Source organism: Notothenia coriiceps, unplaced genomic scaffold (assembly GCF_000735185.1).
Source record: "Notothenia coriiceps isolate Sejong01 unplaced genomic scaffold, NC01 NC01_scaffold00024637, whole genome shotgun sequence".
Taxonomy (NCBI): Eukaryota; Metazoa; Chordata; class Actinopteri; order Perciformes; family Nototheniidae; genus Notothenia; species Notothenia coriiceps.
The window spans coordinates 165162-184823 of NW_011357338.1; the positions used below are offsets into that span (position 1 = coordinate 165162).

A 19662-nucleotide genomic window follows, 5' to 3' on the forward strand; every position below is an offset into this window, starting at 1 on the left:
TCACAGAAGTAAAGATTGTGGGAGGTTGGTAGATAAACAGAAGCAGAGATTAAATGAGCAGGGCATGAAAGAAACCGTGTACTGAAAATCCATGGTAACAGTGATAATGACTATTCACATGGAAACAAACACAAAGACAGCAATAATTGAAAATGAAAGAAGAGCCAGAATAAAGAGGCTGAAAACCTTGGCTCAGGTCTACGTTAATGCAGTGGAGGCAGGAGCAAAAAGAAAGTGCTGAAGGAGGAGGGAAAGAGGAGTGGAGAAGCAAGGGGTGGTCTGTAGAGTGACATGAGAGGCAGTACTTCTCTCAGAGGAGAGCTGTGGAGAGTCTAACTGAGCCTGCCTGGGAGACACAGCACACTTAATCCAGCTGCCTGGGAGGGAGAGCGAGATCTCAAGACAATCTAGAGAGAAGGAGCAGGCAATTTGCAGCTGATACGCACTCCCCTCATTACCAACCACACACTCACACACAGGCTTTTCCTCAGGCACACCACACTGGGCAGGTGGCCTCAGCTCAGATCAGTAGCTGTGGTAGAAACCATCTTAACGGACTCACTGAGGTTTGGATCCTCCCTGACCGTGGGAGTGTGAGCAGAGTTAGGAGAGCTTCACTTTCCTCCCCAGTGCAGAGGGACTGCAAGCCAGGCACGAGGCTCCGCTACTCCTCCCCTCTCCCACTCTGCCTTTTCATGGGCTAGCGTCCAAAGCATGACTGGCTCTAGTGGACCCACAAGGAGGAACGCAGCCTGAGGATACAGTAAAGCAGCTCCAGCCCTGCCTGCCTGCCTGCCTGCCTGCCTGCCTGCTAGGACACACAAATGCATTGAGTTTTTACAAATCAGCTCACACACCTCTGTGGGATTCACAGACTTGATTTTTTCTTTTTTCTATCAACAGATAAGGAAGACTGGATTTAAACTGGGCATAAAGACAGACAAACAAACAGACGGACTGACATATGGACAGAGAGCAGTGAGCACTGCGGCGTGAATGTAGCAACTGGACTTCTCTTCGCTGTCGTTACTAAGACTAAAAGAAGGATAACAACCCGAGCACTATCCTGTCCACAGAGGTAGTGGGTGGATGCAGCTCTCATCACACTGCTATAGGGGAAAGCAGAGACTGTGTAGAAGCTGCAGAGATATATCTAGTTGATCCACACTGTGGTGATCTTCAGATAATGGAGTGTTACCTCCAAGTAGACTTTTGTTGGATTGCTTTCTGCTAATAACACCTGTTTGCAGGAACTTGCAGTGAAGACTTCTTTTCTTTTCATGGACTTTACTGTCCGTGTTTATTGGACTTGCAGGATACCTGTGTAGACAAACGTGGAGTGTGTGTATTAAAGAGGATGGCAGAGTGCATAAGGACTGTGTATCTCACAATGATGCTGCTGTATCTTGTTCTGCTGGGCAAGGCTCACACTGCCCAAAGCATCTACCCAAGAATACGGCTTTCCCACAACGGTAAGAAATACTCTACCTAATGTGTGTTACTTGTATTGACTTTGGCACACAATTGCTATGTTTGCCCAAATCTCCAGAAGACAGTATTTTGGAGATGCAGCATAGTGTGATAAACTGTCAGGGAGAGTCGATGCAGCTCTGAACAAAATTATCATTCCCTGTCTGTGCCTTCAGTGCAGGTTTAACTGAACAGCATTTTGTACATTCTACTCTCAATGTTTAGCATATTTAATGGAAGCCTAGTTAGTAGCACATGTTCATATACTAATGAGACATTTATTTTAAATAATAATACAACCAAAAATGCACAAACACGGAAAATGTGGTGTAAAAAGAATACAGAGTATTGTCAGCTGGAGTGAGTTAAACAGCCCACAGTTTATCATTTACATATAATGAATTCTCAGCGAGTATTATTGTTAAAGGACCAAATAATAGGTCACCATGCAGCGTTTGATCTCACATCTGCTCTGACTTTGAGAAGTTGGTGTAGAGTTAACACTGTTAATGACGGAGGAGCCTCCCTGTAGTTTATTTTGATTCCTCTGCCATGCGGGCTGAGAATCCATAATGTGGCTTTCTCATGCAATAGTGGCAGGGAGATGGAGGTGGGGTTTTTTTGGTTGGGGAATGGATGAGGCTGGTCTGACAGAGAGAAAAGGGAAACGTGTTTGCATGTTTACGTGCATGCGGAGTATGTGATATATGGATGTGCATGCATTGGTATGCCGACAGATTGCTGTGTATCTCTGGGACAATAATGGGGGTTTTATCTTAGTAGATAAAGACTCCTGAGTAAACATTCGTTTTTTCTCACAGTTTCTCTGATCTCTACAGCAACAGAAGGTGATGATTCCCCATAAGCCTGTTAGTCACGGTTGAGTATAGGTGTGGAATTTAGATGGTCAATAAATCATACATAAATACAGAGCTGTGAGTCCGTTATGAGAGTTGAAAAGTCTGGTCCATCACACACATCTGTAAGGGGGGGTTTTAAGTATTGTGATAAGTAATGTATGCCTTTTTTCTCAAATGTCTGCAAATGTCATACAATAACTAATAACAATAAAAACACACTTCTCAGAGTGAGAAGTAATATTAGTTAAAGTAGAAAGGTAATGAATTTAAAGGAAAGACTCACGGTAATGATCCTCACATATCATCAAAAGTGAGCAGATCAGCGCAGATGTGCTATGTCATCAATGCCACATCAATACTAGGTAAGATCGTGACTAAGGTGCTGGAGGAATATCACAATTTCATTAACCGCCTGAGGGGAAAGCCGCTACAGTGATTGGCATCCACCTTTCTCTCTCTCCAACTCTCCGTGCTGATACACGTTCTGGCTAGCACAGAGGCTGACAGCGCCATGAGACGGCTGCAGTGGGATCCTATCATTATGGAATGAAAAACATCTAAGCCTTATATATGCCTCATGTGCTCTGCCAGTGATTTGTGCACACACCCTTAAGTTCACACAAACTCATACACACACAGACAGACACATGCACACATGCACAAGCAGAATAGTGTGAATACCACACACGTCAATGACTTGGATTTAGTTCAGGGATATGGAGCGGATGTGGTTTAAACTGTTCACCCTAAGGACTAAGAAAATATAACCACAACATCTGGTCTCAAAAGAGGGTGGAAAAACTAGAATAATGTGAAATGAAAGTGAATAATATGGGAGTCTTCAAACTGCTCCTGTTCACATATAGGCAGATATCAATGTCGGATCAATAGAACTCAATAAAACATCAGATCGACTTTCTCCTATCTTCTGGGAATTAATTCCTTTGGGCACATTATCATAGTTCAAGGATGACCTTACCACCATCCGCCATGAATCTTAGCATGCTTTGATGTTAGCCACACCTCACACATGGTGTGGAATTATTATTTACTCTCTCTTTCATCTATTCACCATCGTCTTGTCTAGACTTCTGGACCAATGGATATTTTCCAAATGCATTAAATTCACTTTCATCCCAGCCATCCTTTAGTTTGCTTACTTCCCCAATTAACTCCGGCTCCAAAAGGTTGTTACCTAAATCACACAGAGTATTGAGTTACAACGACTGGCTCACAGCTGTCTTTAGGGATCATTAAACCTAAACCTTTACTACGCAGCTTTCAAAGTCCTTAAACACAAGCAATTTCTTGGACTTTTGGCCAACCAAACTGCCTAAATCCTGTGTTATTATATGTAGAAATGCCCTACAGGGAGACATGCTCTATGGAACAGAAAGCTTGTTTTGTACTATTTTTGGGGGTTTTGGACACAAATCCATGAGATTTAGATCAGCATCATCACGCTCTTGGCAACAGCTTCAAATATCGAGTCCTGTGGAGTGAAATGAGCTCTTATTTTAGGATGACCATCAATTCTGCTGCTAATGAAGCTGTTGCACAGCTAGCATGTGTCAAAGTGCCGACAGGCTGCAGGTAGGTGGCCAGGCTAGACTTATTTTGCTGCCTCTCCAGCACTGACATTACGCCAAGCTTTAGCCGTGGAGTTTGTTATACAGCAGTTTTGTAATGATGACGAGCTAATCAGATCGAATGCACTTCTAAAACATCCTTACCTCGGCAAATTTGGATATGTTGGATATTAAGTTACATTTTGACTTGTGTTGGAGAGTCTGTGTGCTCTTGCAGCTGTTTGCAGCACAACACGTTTGTCAAGCTCGCCTCTCTTTTCATTTGAGTTTAGTAAAAGAGAGCATCTTTGGTAAACACCGTTAACATTTCATGAAAATAAGTTAGCAAATTAGCAGTTATCCCTTTAGCATGCCTGCCAAATATGTATTTATTTAAAAGTCAAAATAATGAAGTAAAAGTAATGATATAGTAAACATACAAATATTCAGCAGGTCTGTGAAAGTGTATCAAGTTATCAGGTGAAGTTCAGCTGTTTAGACAGGGTTAAACTCATACTGTATATGTTCTCTTATATAAATAAGCACATGTGCTTTCCACATTTCAACTCAACATTTACCTCAAAGTAAATGTAAACAAAAGTTGGTTAAAGCACTTAACAGCTGGATTTACTCATACATCTATGTACAGTTGGTGTGTGTGTGTGTGTGTGTGTGTGTGTGTGTGTGTGTGTGTGTGTGTGTGTGTGTGTGTGTGTGTGTGTGTGTGTGTGTGTGTGTGTGTGTGTGTGGGGGGGGAGAGAGAGAGACAGAGAGAAAGATCTCTAAGTGTGTGTGTGTGGATTAGATAATTACAGGAAGCATGTCTGAACGCTGGCAGAACACCACCGCCACATCCCCTCAGTTTCTGCCACCTAACCGCCGAGATCTAATGCTACTCAAACAAACAGTGGCTTGTCTCCAACATAGGAATCCTAATAGCCAACAAAATATACAAGTCGACCAATCCTCTGTGGATACTTAATCCTATGTTAAACAAACACAACTTCTACGAGTGTAGGCTGTTTCTATGACTAATCTGCACAAATAGGATAAACACTCTCTACTTCTTTCTTGGAGATCAAGTATCCCTCAAAATATACAGATGCTAGGAAAACAAATCATACAATTGCCCCCTGCTACCCTAGTATGTAGAGACATCTCAGTGTTATTTGAGGTATTGTAAGGTTGACATAGTATTACAATCATGCAGGGGTCTCTTTTTTTCACCTCTCTTCATTTAAAGGGAGTTTTCTTAAGAGTAAAATGTGGACATCTTACAGTTTTTTTCAATTGCTAACACACATTTCTTTTTTAATTGCTCAGTTTCTCTGAACACTAAACACAATTCACAAAACCACACAGCCAAAGTGCAAAACACCTAATTTCTCCTGCTAAATGAAGATCTGCACTCAAAACTACATAAACACTTACCAAATATGCAAACTTTTGCACCAAATATAACACACTTCATACATACTACTAGATTGTTTGACAAACCAACTGCTGAGCATTATCTAAAGCACTTTCATCTGTTATGGGCTATGCTCTGTACATAGAGGTTTCTGCAGAGAAAGATTGCTTGAGTATACAGAAATACAGTAATGCAGTGTGATGGCATTTTGCCAAAACCCAGTTTGTAACTGCTGCTTCCTGTGCTTAATTGGAAATCCTTAACCTTCCACCTGCACCTCTTTTTTTCTCAGTCCTTCAGATAAACAACAAAGATATAGTGGTTGATCAGTGTCTGTGTTGCATAAAAGTAAGTTTACCACAGTAAATTGTGCAGGATTGTTGTACAGTTATAGTATGCAACATGCCAACAATTCAATTACAGTAATGAAGTAAATAAGTTTCACACAACAGATATAAGCACTGATATATCATGAATTATGCAGAGCTAAAAACTGGTAACTAACCTGTTTTCAAGTCTAAGTGTCCGGATTACAGAGGCAACAGTAAATCGCCTTAGCTTAGGCTGAACCCTCTCATCGCCAAACCATGGTTGATAACATTTCATTTACTGTAATTAGAGAGTATATTCTTCTTTGTCCACGTCCTCTCCCTCCAGCTGTACCTCTACCTCTCATTCTTCCTCCTCTCACTCTCAGCCCAGCTCTTCCTCTTCCTCTTGCTCTAGCTTCCATGTTGGCTTCCATTGTTGCTGTAAGAAAGTACTCACCTGTGGTCTTTTTATAGTGCTAACATCCTGATGCTATCAGGTGTTTGGTCAGGTGGAACGTGTTTCTTGATCATTGGTCCATGTGTGAGGCATTTTGAATATCAGTGTTTTAAACCAGCTAACACGTGACTTCCTGTGTCTTACGTGGAGAAACGGGTGCAGTGGTTTGCAAAAAGTGCCATGTTGATTTGCAAATTGTGTGAAAAGCTGAAAACGTGTTTAGAGTTTTGGAGATTTGAGCCGATGTTTTGCTCTTTGAGTGTCAGTTAAAAATAATTGTCCTTTATGTATAATTTTAGTGTGTTAGCAATCGAGAAAAACTGTAATGTAGGCATGAAAATAACAAATTGAGAGAATACAGCCTGTGCAATGCTGGTGCTATGAATACGATCCAAAAACTCAGGCTTGTCTATTTGAATCTGTCTGAGGTTGGAAAAGCGTTGCTAACACAGACCAGATCCCTACTTTTAATTTTTTTGACAAGGACACCCGGTCCAACGCGGTCATGTGTTAATGAAAGGTTTTTAAGGCCATTAAAATCCAGAGGAAGTGCATTACTCTAAGGCTTTTTATTTAAAATCCTTCACCCTCAACCTCACCAGAAGCATTCAGAGAGCAGGTATAAAGGAGTAGCCTGTCAGGTTCAATCAGGTACACTCAACTGGGTGTTTCATACATGTGCATTCAGACTATCTATTGGTCTGGGATCATTCAGATCAGTGTCTGTTTGTATTAAAAAGGAAGCAATGGATCTTGACAGATATGTCGATTTAAATTACCTTAAGCAAGACTGACAGGGAGTGGAGGCTTATATCAAAATAACTGCTGATAAAAAGACTTGTTCCGTTTCCTGTGAGATAAAACTGTTTCCTCTCGGTTTAAGAGACGATCATAGACCATGCTTTGCACATCAAATGTCCCTCCAAATCATGACAACATCTTTCCCAAGACCCATATCCCCCTTTGTTCAACCCTGCTTTTCAAATTGTCATTACGTCCGTTCTCCTTTCAGGAGTCTTTAAGGCAATTTATTGGTAGGTACTAATACCTGAAATGTCGGTTACCCATGTTCTTTTATGCATTATGACACTCTTTTATGCCTTATAAACCTTTAATGAATATAAAAATAAGACGTTTTTTTAGTGAATGACACATAAAGCGCATCTAAATGTAATGAAAGGAGGCATAGGTGCCACATGAGAGGGAGGGATGAGATGGGAAGATAGCAATGCTGTTGCTCTTTGCCGTTCCCTTGGGGAAGCAGTGAATCAGAAACACATGTGGTAATGTGACCTTGGCCATGGGAGAAGTTGGGGCACATGTTACTGGAGAAGTAAGAATCCCTTGAGGATTGGGATTTGGTCAAACGTGATCTTGCTGGTTATACAGAAGAAAATGAGGATTTCAGTTTGAATTGAAAACTCTGTAAATCCTTAAATTGTAAAATTGCCGGTTTCTACTGCGCTGCTATACTTTTGTGTTAATTCTTTGTGTTTGTGTTGTTGCCTGCAGAGCTTTGGCAGCTGAACAGGACCTGGGTGTTCCAGGCACATGGAGCGTCTCTTCAGCCCCAGACCATGCTGCTGGATGAGAGCCACGACAGGATTTATGTCGGGGCCAAGAATGCTCTGTTCTCCCTTAGCCTGGACCAGGTTAACACACACCACAGAGAGGTGGGCCTGTTTTCATCCCTCCCAGGAAATTAGACATTTTGAACTCACACACCAGTAGGGCAATAGGTTAGCCAAACATGGATGCACGTTTGCCTCTTCATATGTCTGTGATATGTTTTAATTAGAAACTAAAAAGATGGCAAGATACCCTTGAGAGATAATTATGCAGTAGTGGATAGTGACTGCATGGTTACATGTTTAACTATACATCAATGCCATCTTTTACAATAGGTCATTTTGACTTCGACTTTTTTTTCACAGATCCAGTGGGCCAGTACAGAATCTCAGATTGAGGAGTGTTTGATGAAAGGGAGGGAAAAGGTAAGGGACACCCAGTTCATGACTGTATATCAATATGTTCTCAACTGCGCATTGGGTAGTGTGGCTTACATTGATTATCAAGGGAAAAGCTCAAATTCTCAGCTAAAAATTACATTTATATAATACAGTTTAATACAATTCTTCTAGAAAGATAGGTCAATTATATAGATAGACACTGCCAACATGAGTGGATTCAATTACATATCTTACTGTGCTCATTAACCTCTGTTTAACCTGAAGTATTGATGTATTGATGAGGCAGTTAAAAGCCTGGCATTTTTCCGCTAAAATATTTTCTCCGCTTGTCCTCAATCTGTCTTCATGACCCCTAACCCAACCACCCTCCGTCCCACCCACTGCTGCCTGTATCCCTTCCAACAGTCGGAGTGTGCTAACTACATCAAGGTCCTGCAACAGTACAACCAGACCCATCTGCTGGTCTGTGGAACGGGAGCTTTTAACCCAGTTTGTGTCCTGGTCAGAGTGGGACACACACGGCAGGTGAGTCCCTAACACAGCGTTAGAGTTTCACAACCAAACATTCAAATAGTACCGAAAGATTTCCCCCATCTAGAGATATTTTCAAAGTCAAACCACACTTTGATATTGTGAGGAAAACTTCTGAAGCAATTGGAAACAGGACTCAGAGAGACACGAGGAGAGCTGGAACTTTGATGGCAAACACTGACGGTTTATTTGGAGCTTCGGCCGGAGAATTCACAAGACATGTCATAAGCCACGAGTTGACACAGGTTGAGATGCCAAATCAATTCTCAAGGTCTCTACCCCAGACCCATGTATTTAGCTAGTTCTGAGAGAATAATCAACATTGTGCATAACAAGATAGAATCATAACACCTCTATCAGCTGACGCCAACAGACAGGAACAGGGAGACAAAACACTGAGAGCACAGCAGCCAAGGCTCCAGGTGCCTGTGCTCAGGTCAGTATAAACTGATAAACTGGGTCAAAGTTATGGGCCTTGGAAAATATTTCTCCAGAAATTACTTGATCCACGCTGGACATTTCTTTTGGTGTTTCTTTCTTTTCCTGCTTTAAGAACTGTAATTCAGTCAGACAACTCACGTGTTTCTTTACCATTATTAGAAGCAGCATATAGTTGAGTTTGGCATCTAGACTCGGGCCTCATCACTCCACAGATATACATAGCACGATGAGTGATGATTAAGTAACTAATCCCCCGAACCTACAGGTGGAAGCTGGGGTGAAGCCTGGGGTTGTGCTGGGGCAGGCAAGCAGCAGCGACGTGGAAGTAGCTGCACGGCATGCAATGCATAGAGAGATATCTGGAAGGTTAAATAGAGCGGCATATTAAGGAGACTCTGTTTGGTTGGTTGTAGAGAGGCAAGGGGCGTTATGTATGAATGCAGCATAAGTGCTCGAGTTGACTGCCTGTACTAGCTCGAAGGCTTCGCCCCATCAGTGGTTCACTTTTGTGAGCTCCAGATTTTCACTGCAAAGAACTGGTGGAAAAAACGATGTTTTCCAATGGAATTGTTGCATATTTATTTTACATTGTGTAATTCTCCTCGACACTTTAGTGTTTTGTTGGAGTAGCCAAAACCTTTTTCACACAGTTTCTATGTTTTAGCCAGGAGCTCTTTAAACTGTTAGTACAGCTTGGAGTCCAAGCTGACTACTTGAGTTTATCCTCCTAGCAACAAGGAGTGATGTGAAGGGTGGATATGGAAAAGACAGTGAGTAAGAGAGGGTGGAGTTTTGGTTTTCTTAGAGAAAGAGAGAATGTTTTTGCACAAGGTTCTCATTCATTTTGAAACAATTTCACGCATCTACTGTCCAGCTAAACAGGGATAATAGGCCAGGTGCTGCTTTCTGTTGAAGCATGCTCCAAGAGGTTTGTTTAGACTTAGACACACTCAGGGGTCAATTCAAATATGTGTTTTTCTGTGTGTCTGTTGCACAGGAGTGTTTTGCCTGCGCACTGGTGTCCATGCAAAATAGCTTGTATCCATCTGTGATAGCATGTTTGTCTCTAGTATGACACATTTATCACATACGCCGAACATGGAACAGTCCTCAGTGTGTGTGTGTGTGTGTGTGTGTGTGTGTGCGTGCGTGCGTGCGTGCGTGCGTGCGTGCGTGCGTGCGTGCGTGCGTGTGTGTGTGTGTGTGTTTCTAGGGTGTATTTAGAGTGTAAAGATCGGAGAAGGTTTCCGCCCTGCATTCCAACACTAGTCCAGTAGGTCGGCAAGGCCACTCACGCCATTCAAAGAGGAACCATTCATCACTCATATCATTGGAATGCCCTTAGAGAGAGCAAAACTGGGACCGTATAAGCCACTTAATCTCTCTCCAAGGTTGCATAAAGGTCAGACAAATTATAATACTTGGTGTATGAGATTACATCTAGTCTAGGGTTACCATAAAGTTTGAGCAGAATAATATTTCCATAATGATAAAATATGATAACAAATGCTATTGTCATATTTGCCAATCCCAGAGAAACAAATTGAGAGTTGTTGTGCCACTGCCCTAGACATTTAACAAATCTATTACGTGAGCCTTTTTTAACTATTTTTCTTCTGGTTTTGTGATTATATGATGGATGGGTTTAATTCAAGACTGAACTTCTGTTACAGTCGTAGATCGGGCGGTGGTCACAGCGCAGTAGGGTGCCACGGTTACTCATAAATCAATACATGACATTTCCTCTGATCTGCCAGTGACAGTCATAAACACTCTGGTGGCTCAAAATATATGAGCTTTGATTCTAAAGAGAGTTCAGCTCTATGTGTGTAATCGCCACCTGGTGTGCAGGGCATTAGGTTCAGAAGAGTAGGAGTAGTGAATTCAATATGATATAAGAGCAGGCCATAGTGGGTTATACACTTCCAGACAAAACTCCTTTGTCTGGTCATCCATCACTTCTTGTCTCATCAATCTTTCTTCCTCTTCCTCATCAATCACTTCCTGATCCCTCCTCTCTCTAGTTCAGCTTTATCTCTTTATCACACAAAACCTCCTGGTGTTTAAGAAATTGCAAGGAAACAGCTAAATGTCTTTTCTGGCTGAATTCATATTCCAGCATATTTGCATCATATTCCTGTATATGAATATATGTGTTTTGTTCTCAGGATAAGCTGTTTTCTCTTGAAGAAGACAGCATCATGAGTGGCAGAGGACGCTGTCCATACGATCCTAACAGTCCCTCTACGTCTACACTCTCCAGTAAGACACTGCTCACTCTGTCACTCACCTACTCAACATCAGTTGAGCAAAAAGTGTTTACCTTTAACCAGTCAATACTGCCATCTTGTGGTCCTATATGTAATGCATGTATTTCAATCACAGTTGATAACATATGGATTTTCACTTATTAGGAGGAGAGCTGTATATTGGTCTTTACACTGACTACTGGGAGAATGATGGTGCTTTCTGCCGACTGAACAACCAGACCTACACGCGCACTGAAAGAGACGACAGACAGCAACTCAATGGTTGGTTTACCAAAATAAGGATCTTAATTTAAATACAATGGAGTGCCAATATACTTTTTTTTAGGTAAAAAGTACGTTTTCAAAAATGTATAAATCAATAATATTTCAAAACATATTCCAAAAATCAGTACTGGGAAATTGCGATAACATTTGCATACATATTCAATTGTTTTAAGAAATGCCTATCTTATAACCCTTAAATGAGTGTGAATTGAAATTATAAGCTTATCAAATTGTTTGAATTATTTGTACATTTTCTGGCAAATGATTTTCCCTTCAGAACCTAAATTTGTGGGGTCGGCAGTTATTCCAGACAACGATGACAGGGATGATGATAAAGTTTACTTCTTCTTCACTGAGCGAGAGATGAATGCTGAAGGAGTGAACAAGGCTGTGTATACTCGTGTTGGGCGAATCTGTGCGGTGAGAATGCCAATGCTGTAAAAAGATTTCTGGCCGTTATCCAGCTAAAGCCCAAGAATTGCACTCACATTCTATATCTGCCTTCATCTGTCAGAATGACCAAGGAGGACAGAGAATGCTGGTGAATAGATGGAGCTCCTTCCTGAAAACTCGTCTTATCTGCTCTGTGGCTGGACCAAATGGCATTGATACACACTTTGATGAACTTGGTGGGGCTACATGAAACTCTAAGCATGTTTTCTTAATAATTTCATGTTAAACGTTGAGGGTTCTTTTCTTGACAGTAATGTACCTGTTGCATTGTGAGCTCGACCTGCATCAGTAATACTACCAATTTGTAGTATCAACGCAAAACACACTCCTGATTGTCTCCTTAAGATGTAGCTACAGCCAGATGGTGTAGTAGAGCTAAAGCCCCTCTATTTTAAACAAAGGCTATCTGTCTGTGTACTGCAGGATAAAAACATCTTTCTAAATCTGTTGAATAATCCTAAAACCTTGAAATTAAAAACTTGTTAATGGTCTGCCTGTCCCTTAATAAACTGCCTTAACCATGTTAGCAGCTGTGTGAAGCTGTAACATTAGCACTGCAGTGCCTTCGGGCTAAATGCTAATGTCAGAATGCTAACATGCCTACAATGACAGTGCTAAAATGCTCATGATCAGCACATTTAATGTTCACCATGTTGACCGTGTCGAATTTTCCTTAACATTTACCTGAAAAACTCAAATGTCAAACTAGTGTTGCTAACAAAAAAAAGCTAATTTCTAAATTTTGTGTTTCAGAGGATGTGTTTGTGCTCAAGAACAAGGATGGCAAAAACCCAGAAATCTTTGGCCTATTTAGCACAACAAGGTACATGAAGTGTGAGGTCTGCATTTAACCACAGTCCAATTTGTACTATCCCTCAAATAACGTATCAAACCTTCTTTTACAGTGCGGTGTTTAAAGGTTTTGCAGTGTGTGTCTATCACATGGATGATATAAGAGCAGCCTTTAACGGTCCATTTGCTTACCGAGAGAGGCCTGAGCATCACTGGACACCTTATGAGGGTAGAGTCCCCTACCCTCGACCTGGATCTGTGAGTATAAGTCTTAATAAAGTATTGTTAAAGCATATATTGTTTCGTAAGCACCAATCATGTATTCACAGCACTCCCCAATACTCTGTGTCCATGACAGAGGTCCTTTGTGAGGGTAAGCGATGAAAGCATGTAGGACATCTCGGGTAAATGTCAGCACTGTTGTAGCCACCTCAGCAGGTCATACAGGGACAGTCTGAGCCAGACTAAAGCATGTCAGATTTTCTCTATGCTGCATAAAAGGCCAATGTAATTAATTGCCCCCCTCTGTCTCTGTCCTTACTTTCTGTCACATTATCTCGTTAACAGTGTGCCAGTAAAGTGAACGGTGGTGGCTTCTCCAGCTCTAAGGAGTTTCCTGATGAGGTTTTGCGGTTTGTGCGTTCGCATCCTGTGATGTATCGTCCAGTCCTTCCCCAGCATCAGAGACCTGTCCTGCTGCAGACAGAGGGCAGGAGGAAGCTGACCCAGATCGCTGTGGACAGAGTCCAAGCCCAGGACGGACACTACCATGTTCTCTACATCGGAACCGGTACAAAGTCACTAAAAACTGCTTGAAATTATGCTATTGGCAAAATAACAGATTTACAGGAGGTACTTTCAACATTTGGGTGCACAAACACCCTTCTTGCCATTGAAATTGTCTTTCTGTTAGCATAAAGTCATTAAAAAAATATATAAGTTAAAAACAACAGTTTTCCATACACTGAGAGAGTTTTCAATCTGGGATTTTGAAGGAAATGTTTTACTTCATTGCCTTTTAAAACTTTTTTTTCATAAGAAAAATGTCCTCTTTTGTTAGACGACTCAGTGGTGTTGAAAGTTATCACCATTTACAACAAAGACACAGACTCTATGGAGGAGGTGTTGCTGGAAGAGCTGCAAGTATTCAAGGTACTCTATTTCTAGCTAATAAATGTGAAAGCTAAGTTGACTTTGTAACAAAGCAAATTCTGAATTGTACTGCCAAGAAAATAACCTTCCATTATTGCTGCAGTTACATATTAAGCAGATTTCCTTTTTTTTCCATCATCAGAGGGAAACAAGAATGATTGGGTATTAGGCCTGCTGTGAGAGATCTTTAGAATGATTTGAATACATACATTCTATTAATATCGGATACATTTGAAAACCAGACTGCAAGCAGTTGCTGCTGCAATTTTAATTAAATATTTTTAAATGAACAGAAGCATGACGGGGGGCCTTCAGTGATAAATAACTTAGAGTCAGCACTTGTTACTTTTCACTTTTAGCTTTCGAAGAATAATTCTCAACATCAACAGCTACATATTTTTCTGTTTGCAGGTGCCAGCCCCAATAAGGGAAATCATAATATCACCTAAAAGGGTAAGATGACCATTTGAATGTATACTGTTGTTCATGCAATTCTGTTGTTTAACCACAAGATGTTAACATTGTAACACGTTTTATTACTTTGTATTGACATCATTTACATGTAATGTTGTTTCCTTGTGGCCATATAATTAAAATGAGGTAAAAACAGCTGAAATATATAAACATAGGCCTACCCAATTCAACTGCCTTTATATGAATCTTCTATGCTTTTGGTTCCACAGCAACAGCTGTATGTGGGGTCGGAGGTGGGTGTGGCCCAGGTCAGACTGCATCAGTGTGACCTCTACGGCTCAGAATGTGCTGACTGTTGTCTGGCCAGAGACCCCTACTGTGCATGGGATGGTCTAACCTGCTCCAGATATTACCCTGCTGGAGTCTACCCTAAAAGGTAACAGCACACACACACAGATACTCATCTTTTCTGTGCGGATGTGTGATAACAGCTGTTAACACCTTTACCAGCTTTTCTGTTTCATCACAGCATCTTGCTCTGAATGTCACAACGCTCTGAAGTTTGCTAAGTCATTATCACAGTCTGTAAGAGACATGACAGCCAGGTGTTGTGTAATGCCAATCAGTATTCACTCGATCACGCCTCCCTCTTTCTATCTTTTTCTGTCTCTTTGATTTCTTTTTTCTTTCTCCACCCATCTCTCACACTTCCACCACATGTTCAAAATGACTCTCTCTTTGTACTTCCCTCACTCCCATCCCAGCAGACGATTCAGGCGGCAGGATATTCGCCATGGCAACGCCGTTCAGCTGTGCAATGGGCTGCAAATGGATGGTTAGTATAAAATGACTGTGTGATGTGTGTGTGCATGAGCAATGCATGCTTGTGTGTATTTGATTGTTATCAGAATAAATGTCAGACAATTACTGTTTGTAAGCAAGGGAATGATGCAGTTCTTCAGAAGCACTTGCCTGACTATGAAAAAATATGAACTCTTCATGTGATTGCTGTTGGATGTGAGAGGTTAGTGTGCTTCTGCTGAGGCGATAGATTGGGAAAGAACCAAACACTCTATTTGTGTCAGCTAATGAAAGGTCAAGTGAGTTCATTCCAATCTCTTGTTTTTCACCATCTTTTATGGTGTGTGTGTGTGTGTGTGTGTGTGTGTGTGTGTGTGTGTGTGTGTGTGTGTGTGTGTGTGTGTGTGTGTGTGTGTGTGTGTGTGTGTGTGTGTGTGTGTGTGTGTGTGTGTGTGTGTGTGTGTGTGTGTGTGTCAGCCCGTCTGTGCCCTACACTTGTGTGATTCAGCAGTGTCCAGCCTGGGCTGAATGGCTGCCCTGTCTGTGCCTCGTTTCTGACGCCAACAGCCGCTCTGCACCCTTTGCCTCTGAGCAAGTGTTGCGCCCTATGTGCTCAAATAACAGGTGCTTCTACACAATGACTGAATCTAATTTTCCCACCTCCCCCGCTGCACCCTGCCAGGGGTTGCGTCACCTGTGGGCCTGGGGGCAGCTCTAGCATAGAAATAAAAAATGAGTATATAAGTACGGCCAATCTTGTTTTCCCATTTGTGTTCGGAGCACATATGCCCCGTCAAATTGTGCTTTTCTTCTACGTTCACAGAATCTGTTGCCAGAACATTTCTAGAAAGCTGGATTCAACATTAAAGCTAAACTGAAGTGGGTGAGAGTGGGAATGCTTCTCTAACTATCTTATGATTTAACTTCTGGCCCGCTACCCTGTACCTACACTTAAATGGGCACCCCACTGTTTTTGCACATAGTCATTTTATTCATCATGGAGAGTATTACTCATCCTGTGAAAAGCATTGTATAATGTATTTTGTTAGTCTGCAGGGAGCAGTTTCAAAATGTGTAAAAACAACCCTGATGATGTCCTCTGGGTTATTTCTGGTAACTGAAAGCCTTCATTACAAAAGAAGGTACTGGAGTTAAGAATGAACGTGGGCCCATTTATGAAGGAAGGGTGCCCTAATGAAAAGACAAAAGTGGGTGGCATTATGGGAAATGGCAGATTAGCTGATTTTGATGATTAAAATTCAAAGGCAGGGGGCCAGAGGCCATGATATCCAGACTTTCAATACCTAGTCTGGATAGATTCCATCAAAATGCACTAAATCTGTGCCATTTCCGCATAAGCAACCCACTTTTGTCCTTTCCATTGACACCCCTTGCCTTCAATAAATGCGCCACTCATTTAAGCTCATACCTTCAATTTTGTAATGAACGGCTTTCAGTTACCAGAACATAACCCAGAGGAGCATCATCAGGGTTGGTTCTTAACCATTTTTGAAACTGGCTCCCTGCAGACTAACCAAAATACATGTAATACAATGCTTTTACAAGGATGAGTAATACTCTCGCATCGATGAATAAAAGATGACTAATGTGCAAAAACAGTGGGGTGCCCATTTTAATGTGGTTACAGGGTAGCGGCCAGAACAAGTTAAATCAAAGAATAGTTCGAGAAGCAATTCCCACTCCTCACTCCACTTCAGTTAGCCTTATGTTGAATCCAGCTTCCAGAAATGTTCTGGCAAGCCAGATTCTGTGACAGCGACGAAGAAAGCGCACAATTTGACGGCCATATATGCTCCGAACACAAATGGGAAAACAACGATTGGCCGACTGTATATACCTCATTTTTATTCTATGGCTGAGAGCTGCCGCCCAGCCACAGGTTGACGCAACCCCTGGCAGGGCAGCGGGGGAAGGTGAGGAAAATTGAATTCAGTCATTGTGTAGAAGGCACCCGATTGTAGCAGCATAGGGCGCAACCACTTGCTCAGAGGGCAAAGGGTGGAGCGGCTGTTGGCGTCCAGAAAGCGAGGCAGCAGACAGGGGCCAGCCATTCAGGCAAGCTGGAACCACTGCTGAATCACACAAGTGTAGGGCACAGACGGCTGACGACACACACACACACAGCACACACACACACACACACACACACACACACACACAACACACACACACACACACACACACAGCACACACACACCACCACACACACACACCACACACACACACACACACAGCACACACACACAACACACACACACACACACACACACACACACACACTTCATAAAAGCAGGAAAGGCCCAAACCGACACAATGTGATGCACAAGCTGCTCATCGTGTGCCTCTGATAGACATAGGCCGATCTCTCTCTTCTTAGACCTCCACTCCCCACCACTTTACACAAAGCCATTCTTCAAACCTAATGGCGATTCAGAGCTCGAGCGGTAAAGAGCCAGCGGGATCTGCAAGGCAACATGTGTGTATGGGGATGTGCCCGATCTCCCCAAAATTAATCAACTCTTTAATATAAATCACGGCACAGGCCTAGCAACGTTAGCCAAGCTCCAGCGAGCCAGTTTGTTAACTGCTGCGAAGGAGAAGGCACGGGGACGAAGAAAACATATGCCAGAAACTGACATCAGGCACTGGACCTTGGAACGTCCAAAACCTCTGTTGTTCCTAAGGCATGCACATTAAGTCTCGTTATCGAGTTTCCATTGGCACACAGATCCTGTCCTGGCATCATGACTTTCACTTGCAACCGATTGCATTTTTTTATCCTGTTGGGCTTTCTCCACTAATCACTTTTAGTGTTCAGGACATCAGCTTAACATCAGGTACATGTTGGGCTTCGATTGGGCTTCCCTTATGTCTGCCTGTGCAATCTTGCACCCTACTGAGTCACTTGTTTGCAGGAATAACTTCTTTCAGTCTGGTTACACTTATATAAGACTGAGAAACACATTTTTCGCTCGCTCCCATCCTGCAGAGAGAAAATCCAACTCTTTGAAGTAAATCCTCATAAATCCTCAATATTTTTCAAAACGCTAAAGTAACTTAAAGCACAGTAGAGTACGCGAATATTTGTGTACTGGTCACAGTACAATTTAAATGTGCAGAATCTGTAGCACTCCCCACTTCTGAGGTCATTACTCTTATCTGTTGGTTCTCAAATGCAAGTTTCAAACCCCTCCTACTGAACTTGGGAGGGGGCGTGTACACGTTTTGAAATACCCAGATTTTCCCCTTAGAACTTCAGAAATGACTTGGAGCACTCGCAAAATGATCTATTCATAACTCTTGCGCAAAGTGTTTGTCCTTGAACAAAGAAGACTAGATCCACCTGGCATAAAGAAGATGCAGAGATCGTATCAGACAAGGTATTTCCCTTTGTTGTCTATTAATTCATCTCCCTCTGATAGCACTTCTCTGAATTACTGGTGACGTGATGGGCCCCCCCTAACAAGAGGATGTCAGGCACATGAAGAAGAGTCGCTATGTTTCTGCATGCGGCAAAAGAAGGCTCCAACAGCTGCAAGCAGCTAATAGACAAGCTAGTTTATGATATTATCTCCTTTCATGTCATTTCACTTCTTCCCTTCTTTTCACCACCTACAGTACTCCCTTGGGTGCGCTTTCGTTTTCTGCCTGAAAAAGAAAGGTCAAAAACAGAGTCTGCAGAACGTCACCCCCTGGTGTAATAATCTGAGGCATGCAAAGGAAGGACAGATCTCTGTTTAAACTGTGGCAGCACCCCTTCCTCCAAAAGCTGTCAAGCAGGGTGAACAGCCTGAAGGAAGGGAATTAAAGAGGGCTCTTGTCCCGCAGGTCTGATTGACAGCCAGTCCAGAGCCCACAGAAAAGGTAGGGGCGGTGCTGGTATTCCCCTTGCTGGTGTCAACCCTTCTGCAGTGGACAAGGACACTGTCAAATGTGTTCTCTCCTCTCTCACACACCACACACACACAACACCACACCAGCACACACACACAACCACACACACTACACACACACACACACACACACCACCCAACACAGCACACACACACACACACAGCACACACACACACACAGCACACACACACAACACAGCACAACACACACACACAACACACCCACACACACACACACACACACAGCACTAAGGGCTCATATAGGAATGCTCTGACGCCTCCGGACTTCACTTACCCTCTGTCTCTCTTCAGTCCCACACAACTTTGCCGCCGACAAAAAGCCAGCGAAAAGGGAAAATTTGAAGAAAACGGTGCCACAACAAAACTCAACTCCCAAATGAGAACCTTAGGAGACTTGAGCCAGCTACTGAAAGAAGGTACGCGGTCCCTTGCAACAAAAAGCAAAAACGTGATTCTTTCTGACACTTGTCCATCCAACCACTCAATTACGTAAGAATAGCACAAACTGCAGAGGGAGGGAGGAAAGGGAGGAGGAGGGAGGGAGGCAACCCCTGAAGCAGGA

At 42.4% G+C, this 19662-nt stretch overlaps 1 protein-coding gene across 2 annotated transcripts in view; it reads left to right on the forward strand.

Annotated features, from left to right (window-relative positions):
* The first annotated feature begins 383 nt into the window (after window positions 1–383).
* Window positions 384–19662, forward strand: part of sema3e (sema domain, immunoglobulin domain (Ig), short basic domain, secreted, (semaphorin) 3E) — a 23352-nt gene continuing 4073 nt past the window's right edge. The window contains exons 1-15 of one of the 2 annotated variants that reach the window (XM_010782339.1): window positions 384–1472; window positions 7590–7750; window positions 8012–8071; window positions 8453–8572; window positions 11188–11281; window positions 11434–11550; window positions 11831–11973; window positions 12068–12182; window positions 12760–12829; window positions 12912–13056; window positions 13366–13588; window positions 13859–13950; window positions 14362–14403; window positions 14634–14800; window positions 15129–15199. In XM_010782339.1, the coding sequence (XP_010780641.1) occupies window positions 1358–1472; window positions 7590–7750; window positions 8012–8071; window positions 8453–8572; window positions 11188–11281; window positions 11434–11550; window positions 11831–11973; window positions 12068–12182; window positions 12760–12829; window positions 12912–13056; window positions 13366–13588; window positions 13859–13950; window positions 14362–14403; window positions 14634–14800; window positions 15129–15199 (1735 nt within the window). In that variant the 5' untranslated portion in view covers window positions 384–1357. The remainder of the gene's footprint in view (window positions 1473–7589; window positions 7751–8011; window positions 8072–8452; window positions 8573–11187; window positions 11282–11433; window positions 11551–11830; window positions 11974–12067; window positions 12183–12759; window positions 12830–12911; window positions 13057–13365; window positions 13589–13858; window positions 13951–14361; window positions 14404–14633; window positions 14801–15128; window positions 15200–19662) is intronic. The other variant, XM_010782340.1, reaches the window with a different exon arrangement.